The following is a 13406-nucleotide window of genomic DNA, read 5'->3' as shown; positions in this document are numbered from 1 at the left end:
TTGTGGGTTGCTTATCCGTTTTGCGTACGTTTTGTATTTTAGTACAAAACGTATCAAACGGATTACAAAACGCAAACTCAAACGCAAACGCAACGTATCCATTGTGCTCCGGCCTTTCCTTGGCTTGGCAGCAACGAAAAACCACTTGACCACCAGCAAGCGTTCCCGAAGCCTAAGCTCACGAGCAGCGACACGGCCGGCTGTAGTCACCATAACAACCACCCACACCTAGGCATTCCGCCCACGAAGACCAAAGCGGTTGTGCGCGGGAAGTTATTCGTTTACCACGGGTGTTGTTGCCATAGCAACCACCCTCTACCCACGCAGCGGCAGGCAGGCATTCGACAAACGAACAACGGACCAATCGGATAGTAGCAGTCGCTGGAAACGACGAAACTACGCAACTAACTAGCGGCTATTTGAAGCGGTACGCGGCAAATTTCCGGAAGCCTGTTCATACATCCAATTATTCTATGGATGATTGATGTTTGGACAGGATAACGGATTTTATATAGAGGAAGGGATTTACACAGAGGAAGGGATTTACACAGAGGAAGGGGTGTAGAAAAAAAACATGAGTGAACTTTTCGCTCTCTAAAGAGTTAAATTAATAATTTTCTATAGCTACTACACCTGAAGTTGAGTGATCTCCTTCACTACGCACTATCCGTGCACAAATGGAAGACAAGATGATGCAGCCATCCCGAAGTGGGTCGAACCGAACCCCTGGAATCCACGACACCTTAGTGTAAGATGAGAAGAATGGAGGTCATTCTTCTGGCTTTCCGGAAATATTGAAAGATCCACCGATATAGCTTGACGAGCCGCCAGCTGAGTATCTGTGAGCGTCGCGATTTCCTCGGAAAAGAATCTCTGATTGCCTTTTGTCTGCTGGATTGGAGGTACATTGCGTAGCTATCAACCGTACTATCTCCTTTCGTACGGTGTTCGGATCTGTGCCCATCGCTGCCCGGCATTCGTGCATGAGAGTTCGCGTAATAGTGCTATGCTTGCATCGAAGCTTGAACTGCATCTTTGTTGTTGCGTTGATTTCGATAACTATATTCCGAAGAAACATTCGGTCGAATATCTCGCACTGAAGGCTTGAATATTTTTACTGGTAGTTGAGCCCTCTCCTCTACTTCCTCTGCGACTCCAACGCAGCTAATATGATGCCATTTATCCCACTTGTCGCATTGCACCATCTCCTCGTCATCCCCTTACAGGATTTACAGGTTCGCTCGTCTTCGACTTTCCAACTCGGCATTTCGAGACGCGACATTTTCGGTGAATGACCGATAAACGAAAATTATAATATGTTGGGTTCGTACCAACGGGACTGAAGGGGTTGCGTTGAGAATTGCAGCTGTTGAAATATTGAGGGTTTCTTCAAACAGGTTGTCTTCCCAGTATCGCCAGTACGCTAGTTCAGGTCTTTTTTAATTTTTTGTATTAACTTCATTTTTATTAGAATTTTTTCTCATCCAAAAACAAAAACTAATAAAATAAATTTTTATTACAATACACTCTATCTGTTCTTCTCTGGGTTCCATTGCATCATCTGACTTTTTTTTTCGATCTTATTTTTCTAACTGCTTTGGATGATTCCGCTGGTATGGCCATCTCGCTTCGCGTTCAATTTTCTTGGAGTTTCTAATCTTTTCAAAAAAGGTTTGTTTTTCTTTGTTCTCAGGTTTACTAGGTTTCGTTTTTAGCTTTTCTTATGTTTTTGGTTTTTTCTCGGTTTGACAATTTCAGCACTTCAGCATCTTTTTCATTGAAACAATGTTCTAACTGATCACTTCATTTTTTCTTGTTATACCCCAGTGTGTATTAGTTTATTGTACACAAGTTTCAGTTGAAAGGTTTCTTTTTTTATACCGTTTGAGCGTTTTTTCTGTTTTATATCATTATGTCGTAAGTTTTATGTTTTCTAGTCGTTATCAAATCTGCAGATGCTAGCCTCCCTTGTTTCCTATTTTGTGGTTGTGAAATTGAAGAATATATAAACTATTTGCCTTTTGTCTATTGGTTACATAATTCGAAACGGTTGGGCTTGACGATTTTGTTTTTAGTGTGATTTTATTGTGATTTGTTTTTCAAGTTTGAGTTATGAGTTTGTTTGGTATAGAGATTGGATTATCTTGACAGGTTACATCATTTGTAAGGTTTTCATCATCGAAATATGTAGATATCAATAACAATGAATGACCGATGACTAGCGTGTCACGTGCCATTGTGAATATGAAGCTCTTTGAGTTCACACAACTTCCAGAGAAGCCTTTTGATTGTGTAGTGTTGAATTTGCATGTTATGAATAATAGTTCAGTTTATTTATCTAAATAACAATTGTTAAGAGCTTACCAAATAACGTTTTTCATTTCAAAGGAAGTACACCCAATTCTTTTTTTACACGGGGGATGCGTTCCGTGTAAAAAAAGTTTTCAGTTCAAAATTTGAAAATCCGTGTAAAAAAAGTTTTATGATTTCTCGACGAATCATGTAAAATGGAGCAACTTTGCAAAAATTTTGTATGGGATTTTTTTTACACGGCCGTGTAAAAAAAATCCGTGTAAAAACAGAATCGGGTGTATACACATGCGGAATAACTGTTTTTAAACGAATTAAAAAATAATATTACCTAAAGAAAAATAAAATTCGGCAGACTTGGTGAAGTTCGATCAAACGACTCTTACATCGACATGACCTCGAACATGCATCATATTGCTTTTGAAATGTGTGACTGTGATCAATTGCCCTCAACGTCGACATTGGGGTTACTTCTTAAGTATGTTAAAAACACCAACTGTCTGCCATTTTTTTTTGTAATGCATAAATTTGACATATCGATCCCCTTTTATATCAATTCCCTCGGTCAATTTTTAAATTTTAGCGAAAGTATTTCAGAATTGAACTTCAGTTAGTTAAATGTAACACGAATTAAAAATCTGTTGTGTTTTGCGATACCGCCTAGGATGAGATAATATTGGCAGTTAGTCCAATGGTCAAAATTGGAATTCATTGGAACAATAGCAATTGAATAGCACGTGATCATATTTTCGTCGAATAACAAAGTTGTTTTGAAAAGATCGATCGTCTGCCTTAGGCGTCCATCCAACGATTATATGTAACAGTACTAATATTTTGTAAATTACAATTAATGCTAAATCATATGAAATAAATACAAAACCTGTAGCAAGAATCACATATTGTATCACCAACATAGGGATGATGTTCACCGTCAGTAGTTATCGTCGACACCCTGAAGCCCAGATTCAATAAACCATTCAACCCTGAAACTTTTCCAATAAATAACAACTGGTAATGGTGGTTCGTTCTTTCGCACGCAAGCTGAAATTGCGATTTTCTCTATTTTCTTTCTCTGTTCGATCGGTGTTCTGTTTGTTATCGTTTGTTTTCGCTGATTTTTTTCCTCCTAGTTTGTTTTACTTGCCTTCCCCTTTGCTTTCGTTTAGGAAGAACGGTCGCAACTATTGGATCAATGTAACATTTTTAATTTATTTTCCCTAGATCAAACCTCGTATTTAGCATTCTTCCTGTTCCGGTTCACTCCTCTTTAATTTTTTTTTTCAAGTTAATCTTCAAATTTAAACTCCCATTTTCACGTCTACTTTTTTACTGGTTTTCTCTTTGTTTTAGCTTTGCTTTCTCCATCTGTGTTGCATTGTTTTTTAATTATAATTCTGTTACCTTTAATTATTAATAATCATGTTAACATTTGTTTTGGTTAGTATTAAGTCTAACTAATATTTTCTTCCCACTTTCGCTTTATCATCTCCATCTCCAGTTTTTCTCCATTTGTGTGTATGTGTTTCTGTTTTATTACCGTGTTCAATTTCCGATAACATTCGCCCATTTTGTTGTTTAACGATTTTTTTCTCTATCACTTCGTTTTTCTTTCTTTCTAGTTAATTTGGTTGTTTTAAGTAAGGTCTCCCTTCGGCTTATTTATCCCCACTCGGTTTTTAAATGGTATTCGGATTGTGTGGAATATGTTGGGCATTACCCGGAAAGTGCATCCTGTTTGTGCCGTTTCATTTTGCTTTGTTTTTATTCTTGCTAATAGTCGACTGAACTGGAGCAAATCCAGTGCGCGAAATTCGATGAGTTCTGTTTTGTCTCTTACTTTCAAGATGAGTGTTTGTGTTCATTTTTTGATTAGTTCCTACTAACGGTAATGACATTCAACTTAAATGAAGTGTTTCTCCTAGATTTGGAAAATGGTAATTATTCCAATCTTGTTTTTTTTTTCAAGTAAAAAGAGGGTTGCCTCTAAATGCTGCCTTGTTGAGTTTAAATGTATTTTTGATATAAAATCAGCCATTTTGTTTTAGTTTCGAGTTGACAGATTACTTGATAGATATAATGTGTGTTGTTTCTTTTTGCATTTTTAAAACAATAACTAGACATTCGTAACTTTTGCTTCCAATTTAACATTTCCTGTACAGATGTATCGCTTTTATATTGAACCAAGGTTAAACTTTGGTTTGTATCTGCGCTAATCAAGTACAATTCTGAATATTTTTGTTTTCGTTCTGGTATCTGCAAGATTATAGTTTTCCTGTGTATTTTGTTTTGCTCTGTGTGAAGGTTGCCATATCTTATCTACTGAATCCAAACCTTTTTTTTGTGATTTTTTAATTATTTTTTTTGTAACGGTTTTCTTACTCCCATTTCGGCTTAAGTAGTGCTGGTGCTGTTGCTACTGCTTCTGTTGCTGTAATATTGTTGATGCTTCCTTGATGTGGTAGTGTTGGCTGCTTCGTTCACACACACGCACGCATGCTCCCTGGGCGCTCTCTACTTAAGGTCTAGCTCGCAGTCACAATCGCAGTCGCATTCCTCCTCCAAACACGCCGGACATTCTAGCTCACTATCTTGTCAGTACAGCCAGGAGACCGGGACCCACTGGGCCGTAGAGTGCACCTTGTCGATTGCGTTCTCGAGCGTGGCTATCGTTTCGCCGATGTCGTTGTTGACGATGGTCAGGTCAAAGAAGTGCCCATAGGCCTGGCGCAGCATGTCCGACTCTTTCGCCAAACGCTCGAGACTGCCGTCGTACTGAAGAAGGATAGATGAATGAATCAATTAATTGGATACGATTATTTATTCTACACTGATAACATGACCAATTCTTCCGAATTCCTGGAAGAAACTCTTTCAAAATCCGGAAGTGAATTCTTTCGAATTCCGAAGAAAAGGAAAGTTTCGGAAGGGAACTTTTCCGAATACTCCGGTATTCGATTAACGATTTCTTTTGAATTCCGGAGAGGAATTCCTCCGAGTATCGGACGAGAATTGTTCCGAATTCTGGAAGTAAGTTCTTCCGAATACCGGAGACGAATTATTTCAAATCCCGGAAGGGAATTCTTCCGAATTCCGGATAAGATTCTTCCGAATTCCTGAAGGAATTCTTGCAAATTCCAGGAGAAGACTCTTCCGAATTCCGGAAGTATATTCTTGCGGACTCCTGGAGGGAATTATTCCGAATTCCAGAAAGGAATACTTCAGGACACCGGAAGGGAATTCTTCCGAATTACGGAAGAGAATTCTTCCGAATTCCGGAAGAGAATTCTTCTGAATTCTAGATGGGTATTCTTCCGAATCCCAGAAGGGAATTCTTCCTAATTCCGGAAGGGAATTCTTCCGAATTCCGGAAGGGAATTCTTCCGAATTTCGGAAGGGAATTCTTCCGAATTTCGGAAGGGAATTCTTCCGAATTCCGGAAGGGAATTCTTCCGAATTCCTAAAGGGAATTCTTCCGAATTCCGGAAGGGGATTCTTCCGAATTCCCAAAGGGAATTCTTTCGAATTCCGGAAAGGAATTCTTCCGAATTCCGGAAGAGAATTCTTCCGAATTCCGGAAGAGAATTCTTCCGAATTTCGGAAGAGAATTCTTCCGAATTCCGGAAGGGAATTCTTCCGAATCCCGGAAGGGAATTCTTCCGAATTCCGGAAGGGAATTCTTCCGAATTCCGGAAAGGAATTCTTCCGAATTTCGGAAGGGAATTCTTCCGAATTCCGGAAGAAAATTCTTCCGAATTCCGGAAGAAAATTCTTTCGAATTCCGGAAGAAAATTCTTCCGAATTCCGGAAGAGAATTCTTCCGAATTCCAGAAGGGACCCGGAAGGGAATTCTTCCGAATTTTGGAAGGGAATTCTTCCGAATTCCGGAAGGGAATTCTTCCGAATTCCAGAAGGGAATTCTTTCGAATTGCGGAAGGGAATTCTTCTGAATTCCGGAAGGGAGTTCTTCCGTATTTTGAAAGGGAATTCCTCCGAATTCCGGAGGGAAATTTATCCGAATTCCGAGAGGGAGTTTATCCAAATTCCGGAGGGGGATTCTCTCGAATTCCGGAAGGGAATTCTTGAGAATTCCGGAAGGGAATTCTTCCGAATACCGGAAGGGAGTTCTTCCGAATTCCGGAAGGGAATTCTTCCGAATTTCGGAAGAAAATTCTTGAGAATTCCGGAAGGGGATTCTTCCGAATTCTGGAAGGGAATTCTTCCGAACTCTGGGAGGGAATTCTTCTGAATTCCTAAAGGGAATTCTTCCGAATTCCGGAAGGGATTTCTTCCGAATTCCGGAAGGGGATTCTTCCGAATTCCGGAAGGGGATTCTTCCGAATTCTGGAAGGGAATTCTTCCGAATTCCGGAAAGGAATTCTTCCGAATTCCGGAAAGGAATTCTTCCGAATTCCGGAAAGGAATTCTTCCGAATTCCGGAAAGGAATTCTTCCGAATTCCGGAAGGGAATTCTACCGAATTCCGAAAGGGAATTCTTCCAAATCCCGGAAGGGAATTCTTCCGAATTCCGGAAGGGAATTCTTCCGAATTCCGGAAGGGAATTCTTCCGAATTCCGGAAGGGAATTCTTCCGAATTCCGGAAGGGAATTCTTCCGAATTCCGGAAGGGAATTCTTCCGAATCCCGGAAGGGAATTCTTCCGAATCCCGGAAGGGAATTCTTCCGAATTCCGGAAGGGAATTCTTCCGAATTCCAGAAGGGAATTCTTTCGAATTGCGGAAGGGAATTCTTCCGAATTCCGGAAGGGAGTTCTTCCGTATTTTGAAAGGGAATTCCTCCGAATTCCGGAGGGAAATTTATCCGAATTCCGAGAGGGAGTTTATCCGAATTCTGAAGGGGAATTTATCCAAATTCCGGAGGGGGATTCTCTCGAATTCCGGAAGGGAATTCTTGAGAATTCCGGAAGGGAATTCTTCCGAATACCGGAAGGGAGTTCTTCCGAATTCCGGAAGGGAATTCTTCCGAATTCCGGAAGGGAATTCTTCCGAATTCCGGAAGGGAATTCTTCCGAATCCCGGAGGGGAATTCTTCCGAATTCCGGAAGGGAATTCTTCCGAATTCCGGAATGGAATTCTTCCGAATTCCGGAAGGGAATTCTTCCGAATTCCTAAAGGGAATTCTTCCGAATTCCGGAAGGGAATTCTTCCGAAATCCGGAAGGGAATTCTTCCGAATTCCGGAAGGGAATTCTTCCGAATTCCGGAAGGGAATTCTTCCGAATTCCGGAAGGGAATTCTTCCGAATTCCGGAAGGGAATTCTTCCGAATTCCGGAAGGGAATTCTTCCGAATTCCGGAAGGGAATTCTTCCGAATTCCGGAAGGGAATTCTTCCGAATTCCGGAAGGGAATTCTTCCGAATTCCGGAAGGGAATTCTTCCGAATTCCGGAAGGGAATTCTTCCGAATTCCGGAAGGGAATTCTTCCGAATTGCGAAAGGAATTCTTCCAAATTCGGAAGGAATTCTTCCGAATTCGGATGGAAATTCTTCCGAATTCCGGAAGGAAATTCTTCCGAATTCCGGAAAGGAATTCTTCTCAATTCCGGAAAGGAATTCTTCAGAATTCCGAAGAGAATTCTTCCGAATTCCAGAAAGGGAATTCTCCCGAATTCCGGAAGGGTATCCTTTCGAATTCCGAAAGGGAATTCTTCCGAATTCCGTAAGGGAATTCTTCCGAATTCCGAAAGGGAATTCTTCCGAATTCCGTAAGGGAATTCTTCCGAATTCCGAAAGGGAATTCTTCCGAATTCCGAAAGGGAATTCTTCCGAATTCCTGAAGGGAATTCTTCCGAATTCCGGAAAGGGAATTCTTCCGAAATCCGGAAGGGAATTCTTCCGAAATCCGGAAGGGAATTCTTCCGAAATCCGGAAGGGAATTCTTCCGAAATCCGGAAGGGAATTCTTCCGAATTCCGGAAGGGAATTCTTCCGAATTCCGGAAGGGAATTCTTCCGAATTCCGGAAGGGAATTCTTCCGAATTCCGGAAGGGAATTCTTCCGAATTCCGGAAGGGAATTCTTCCGAATTCCGGAAGGGAATTCTTTCGAATTCCGGAAGGGAATTCTTCCGAATTCCGGAAGGGAATTCTTCCGAATTCCAGAAGGGAATTCTTCCGAATTCCGGATGGGAATTCTTCCGAATTCCGGATGGGAATTCTTCCGAATTCCGGAAGGAAGTTCTTCCGAGTTAAGGAAGGGAATTCTTCCGAATTCCGGAAGGGAATTCTTCCACATTCCGGAAGGGAATTCTTCCACATTCCGGAAGGGAATTCTTCCGAATTCCGGAAGGGAACTCTTCCGAATTCCGGATGGGAACTCTTTCGAATTCCGGAAGGGAATACTTCCAAATTACGGAAGGGAATTCTTTCGAATTCCGGAAGGGAATTCTTCCATATTCCGGAAGGGAATTCTTCCGAACTCCGGAAGAGAATACTTCCGAATCCCAGAAAGGAATTCTTCCGAACTCGGGAAGGGAGTTCTTCCGAATTCCGGAAGGGAGTTCTTCCGTATTTTGAAAGGGAATTCCTCCGAATTCCGGAGGGAAATTTCTCCGAATTCCGAAAGGGAGTTTATCCGAATTCTGAAGGGGAATTTTTCCAAATTCCGGAGGGGGATTCTCTCGAATTCCGGAAGGGAATTCTTCCGAATTCCGGAAGGGAATTCTTCTGAATACCGGAAGGGAGTTCTTCCGAATTCCGGAAGGGATTTCTTCCGAATTCCGGAAGAAAATTCTTCCGAATTCCGGAAGGGGATTCTTCCGAATTCTGGAAGGGAATTCTTCCGAACTCTGGGAGGGAATTCTTCTGAATTCCTAAAGGGAATTCTTCCGAATTCCGGAAGGGATTTCTTCCGAATTCCGGGAGGGGATTCTTCCAAATCCCGGAAGGGAATTCTTCCGAATTCCGGAAGGGAGTTCTTCCGAATACCGGAAGGGAGTTCTTCCGAATTCCGGAAGGGAATTCTTTCAAATTCCGGAAGTAAATTCTTCCGAATTCCGGAAGGGGATTCTTCCGAATTCTGGAAGGGAATTCTTCCCAACTCTGGGAGGGAATTCTTCTGAATTCCTAAAGGGAATTCTTCCGAATTCCGGAAGGGATTTCTTCCGAATTCCGGAAGGGAATTCTTCCACATTCCGGAAGGGAATTCTTCCACATTCCGGAAGGGAATTCTTCCGAATTCCGGAAGGGAACTCTTCCGAATTCCGGATGGGAACTCTTTCGAATTCCGGAAGGGAATACTTCCAAATTACGGAAGGGAATTCTTTCGAATTCCGGAAGGGAATTCTTCCATATTCCGGAAGGGAATTCTTCCGAACTCCGGAAGAGAATACTTCCGAATCCCAGAAAGGAATTCTTCCGAACTCGGGAAGGGAGTTCTTCCGAATTCCGGAAGGGAGTTCTTCCGTATTTTGAAAGGGAATTCCTCCGAATTCCGGAGGGAAATTTCTCCGAATTCCGAAAGGGAGTTTATCCGAATTCTGAAGGGGAATTTTTCCAAATTCCGGAGGGGGATTCTCTCGAATTCCGGAAGGGAATTCTTCCGAATTCCGGAAGGGAATTCTTCCGAATTCCGGAAGGGAATTCTTCTGAATACCGGAAGGGAGTTCTTCCGAATTCCGGAAGGGATTTCTTCCGAATTCCGGAAGAAAATTCTTCCGAATTCCGGAAGGGGATTCTTCCGAATTCTGGAAGGGAATTCTTCCGAACTCTGGGAGGGAATTCTTCTGAATTCCTAAAGGGAATTCTTCCGAATTCCGGAAGGGATTTCTTCCGAATTCCGGGAGGGGATTCTTCCAAATCCCGGAAGGGAATTCTTCCGAATTCCGGAAGGGAGTTCTTCCGAATACCGGAAGGGAGTTCTTCCGAATTCCGGAAGGGAATTCTTCCAAATTCCGGAAGTAAATTCTTCCGAATTCCGGAAGGGGATTCTTCCGAATTCTGGAAGGGAATTCTTCCCAACTCTGGTAGGGAATTCTTCTGAATTCCTAAAGGGAATTCTTCCGAATTCCGGAAGGGATTTCTTCCGAATTCCGGAAGGGAATTCTTCCAAATCCCGGAAGGGAATTCTTCCGAATTCCGGAAGGGAATTCTTCCGAATTCCGGAAGGGAATTCTTCCGAATTCCGGAAGGGAATTCTTCCGAATTCCGGAAGGGAATTCTTCCGAATTCCGGAAGGAATTCTTCCGAATTCCGGAAGGGAATTCTACCGAATTCCGGAAGGGAATTCTTCCGAATTCCGGAAGGGAATTCTTCCGAATTCCGGAAGGGAATTCTTCCGAATTCCGGAAGGAAATTCTTCCGAATTCCGGAAGGAAATTCTTCCGAATTCCGTAAGGAAATTCTTCCGAATTCCGTAAGGAAATTCTTCCGAATTCCGTAAGGAAATTCTTTCGAATTCCGGAAGGGAATTCTTCCGAATTCCGGAAGGGAATTCTTCCGAATTCCGGAAGGGAATTTTTCCGAATTCCGAAAGGGAATTCTTCTGAATTCCGGAAGGGAACTCTTCCAAATTCCGAAAGGGAATACTTCCAAATTACGGAAGGGAATTCTTCCGAATTTCGGAAGAGAATTCTTCCAAAAGCCGGAAGGGAATTCTTCCGAACTCCGGAAGGGAATACTTCCGAATTCCGGTAGGGAATACTTCCGAATTCCGGTAGGAAATTCTTCCGAATTCCGGAAGGGAATTCTTCCGAACTACGGAAGGGAATGCTTCCGAATCTCAGTAGGGAATTCTTCCGAACTCGGAAAGGGAGTCCTTCCGAATTCCGGAAGGGAATTCTCCCGTACACACTTAAATGCATAATTCCAGCTCGGTAATCTTTTTTACTGGTTTCATTCTGTAAAAATAATTTAATACCGTGAGCTCAGTTAAATGTTGAGAAACTACCGACATCAGCAATATTGTTAACTGATCCCTTTGTAAAATGAAACGTCAAAAATAAATACTACCGAGCTCCTCGGTTTTCAACGAACTTTGTATATTTTTCACCGTATTCTGTAATTCATCTTACCAGTGTCGTTAAACTTTGTACCGAGCTTTCAGTTAGCATTATTCTGACGTGATACCTGATGAAGTGATAAGACGCCATTTTTCCATAGAACTTCACGTGTTGGAATCAAATGAATGAGCAGAAACAATTATTTATTGGAACAAAATCAAGTGAAATTGCGGTTGTATGTGGTAAGTTAAAAAACTGTTAATTTTATTGTAAAACCCAACATAAAAAGATTGCTATTATTTATTATATTTTTAGCATTTCCTTCACGAAGAAAATTGTCTCGAGATGGAATCTATTCGTTCAAAGGGCGTTACGCCCTGCAGCGGATTTCGTATCAGTGCGTTTTCAAAGCGACGGTGTTTCCGGTGGAAATTTTTCTATGCTGAGCCCCTCTTAAATAAAGTTTATACAAAGAAAACAAAGTGCATATATGAATGATTGAAGAAAATAAAAGTATTTCATTTTATTGGCATTTTCATTTTACTATTTATAACCGAAATTACTAAATCTATAAAGCGCTCAGTATTTTTACAAATGCACCGCAAAATAAAGTACAGAATAACCGTTAAAAAATACTGAGGATTCGGTAAAATTGTTATCTTTTGACATTTGAATCACGGGAATTCTCGGTAACATTATGCCGAGTGCTCAGTAAAGATTACCGAGCATCTCAGTTTAATTTGACATTCCATCAAATAGTATGCAGTACCGAGTAATCGGTTGTCGATGTGGTTTACCGAGGCGACTACCGAGAGCTCAGCTGTTGAGAAATCGGTAATCTGATAACTGAGCTCGGTGATAAAAATTAAGTGTGTGGTTTACCGAGGCGACTACCGAGAGCTCAGCTGTTGAGAAATCGGTAATCTGATAACTGAGCTCGGTGATAAAAATTAAGTGTGTATTCCCGTAATTCCGGAGGGAAATTCATCCGAATTCCTAAAGGGAGTTTATCCGAATTCTGAAGGGATATTTACATAAATTCCGGAAGGGAATTCTTCCGAATTCCGAAAGGGAATTCTTCCGAACTCCGGAAGGGAATTCTTCCGAATTCCGGAAGGGAATTCTTCCGAATTCCGGAAGGGAATTCTTCCGAATTCCGGAAGGGAATTCTTCCGAATTCCGAATTCCGGAAGGGAATTCTTCCGAATTCCGGAAGGGAATTCTTCCGAATTCCGGAATGGAATTCTTCCTAATTCCGGAAGGGAATTCTTCTGAATTCCGGAAGGGAATTTCTCTGAATTCCGGAAGGGAATTCTTCCGAAATCCGGAAGGGAAGTCTTCCGAATTCCGGAAGGGAATTCTTCCGAATTCCGGAAGGGAATTCTTCCGAATTCCGGAAGGGAATTCTTCCGAATTCCGGAAGGGAATTCTTCCGAATTCCGGAAGGGAATTCTTCCGAATTCCGGAAGGGAATTCTTCCAAATTCCGGAAGGAATTCTTCTGAATTCGGGAAGGAATTCTTCCGAATTTCGAGAAGGATTTCTTCCGAATTCCGGCAAGGAATGCTTCCGAATTCCGGGAAGGAATTCTTCCGAATTCTGGGAAAGAGTTCTTCCGAATTCCGGGAAGGAATTCTTCCGAATTCTGGGAAGGAATTCTTCCGAATTCGGAAGGAATTCTTCCGAATTCGGATGGGAATTCTTCCGAATTCGGATGGGAATTCTTCGAATTCCGGATGGAATTCTTCCGAATTCGGAAGGAATTCTTCCGAATTCGGAAGGAATTCTTCCGAATTCCGGAAGGAATTCTTCCGAATTCGGAAGGAATTCTTCCGAATTCGGAAGGAATTCTTCCGAATTCGGAAGGAATTCTTCCGAATTCGGAAGGAATTCTTCCGAATTCGGAAGGAATTCTTCCGAATTCCGGAAGGGAATTCTTCCGAATTCGGAAGGAATTCTTCCGAATTCGGAAGGAATTCTTCCGAATTCCGGAAGGAATTCTTCCGAATTCGGAAGGAATTCTTCCGAATTCGGAAGGAATTCTTCCGAATTCCGGAAGGGAATTCTTCCGAATTCCGGAAGGGAATTCTACCGAATTCCGGAAGGGAATTCTTCCGAATTCCGGAAGGGAATTCTTCCGAATTCCG

At 41.9% G+C, this 13406-nt stretch overlaps 1 protein-coding gene and 1 long non-coding RNA gene across 9 annotated transcripts in view; one reads left to right on the top strand and one right to left on the bottom strand.

The window, feature by feature from the left end:
• Positions 1-1433: 1433 nt before the first annotated feature.
• Positions 1434-13406, bottom strand: part of LOC134224461 (peripheral plasma membrane protein CASK) — a 456884-nt gene continuing 444911 nt past the window's right edge. For all 8 annotated transcript variants that reach the window (XM_062703820.1, XM_062703854.1, XM_062703827.1 and 5 more), the window contains one exon: positions 1434-5082. In XM_062703820.1, the coding sequence (XP_062559804.1) occupies positions 4903-5082 (180 nt within the window). In that variant the 3' untranslated portion in view covers positions 1434-4902. The remainder of the gene's footprint in view (positions 5083-13406) is intronic.
• LOC134208302 (uncharacterized) lies at positions 11093-11792 on the top strand. The gene is made up of 2 exons (XR_009978602.1): positions 11093-11502; positions 11576-11792. It is a non-coding gene; the product is annotated as an uncharacterized LOC134208302 (long non-coding RNA).

The sequence above is a fragment of the Armigeres subalbatus genome, chromosome 1, assembly GCF_024139115.2.
Source record: "Armigeres subalbatus isolate Guangzhou_Male chromosome 1, GZ_Asu_2, whole genome shotgun sequence".
In the NCBI taxonomy this organism is placed as follows: Eukaryota; Metazoa; Arthropoda; class Insecta; order Diptera; family Culicidae; genus Armigeres; species Armigeres subalbatus.
This window is presented reverse-complemented; position numbering and strand designations above follow the sequence as displayed.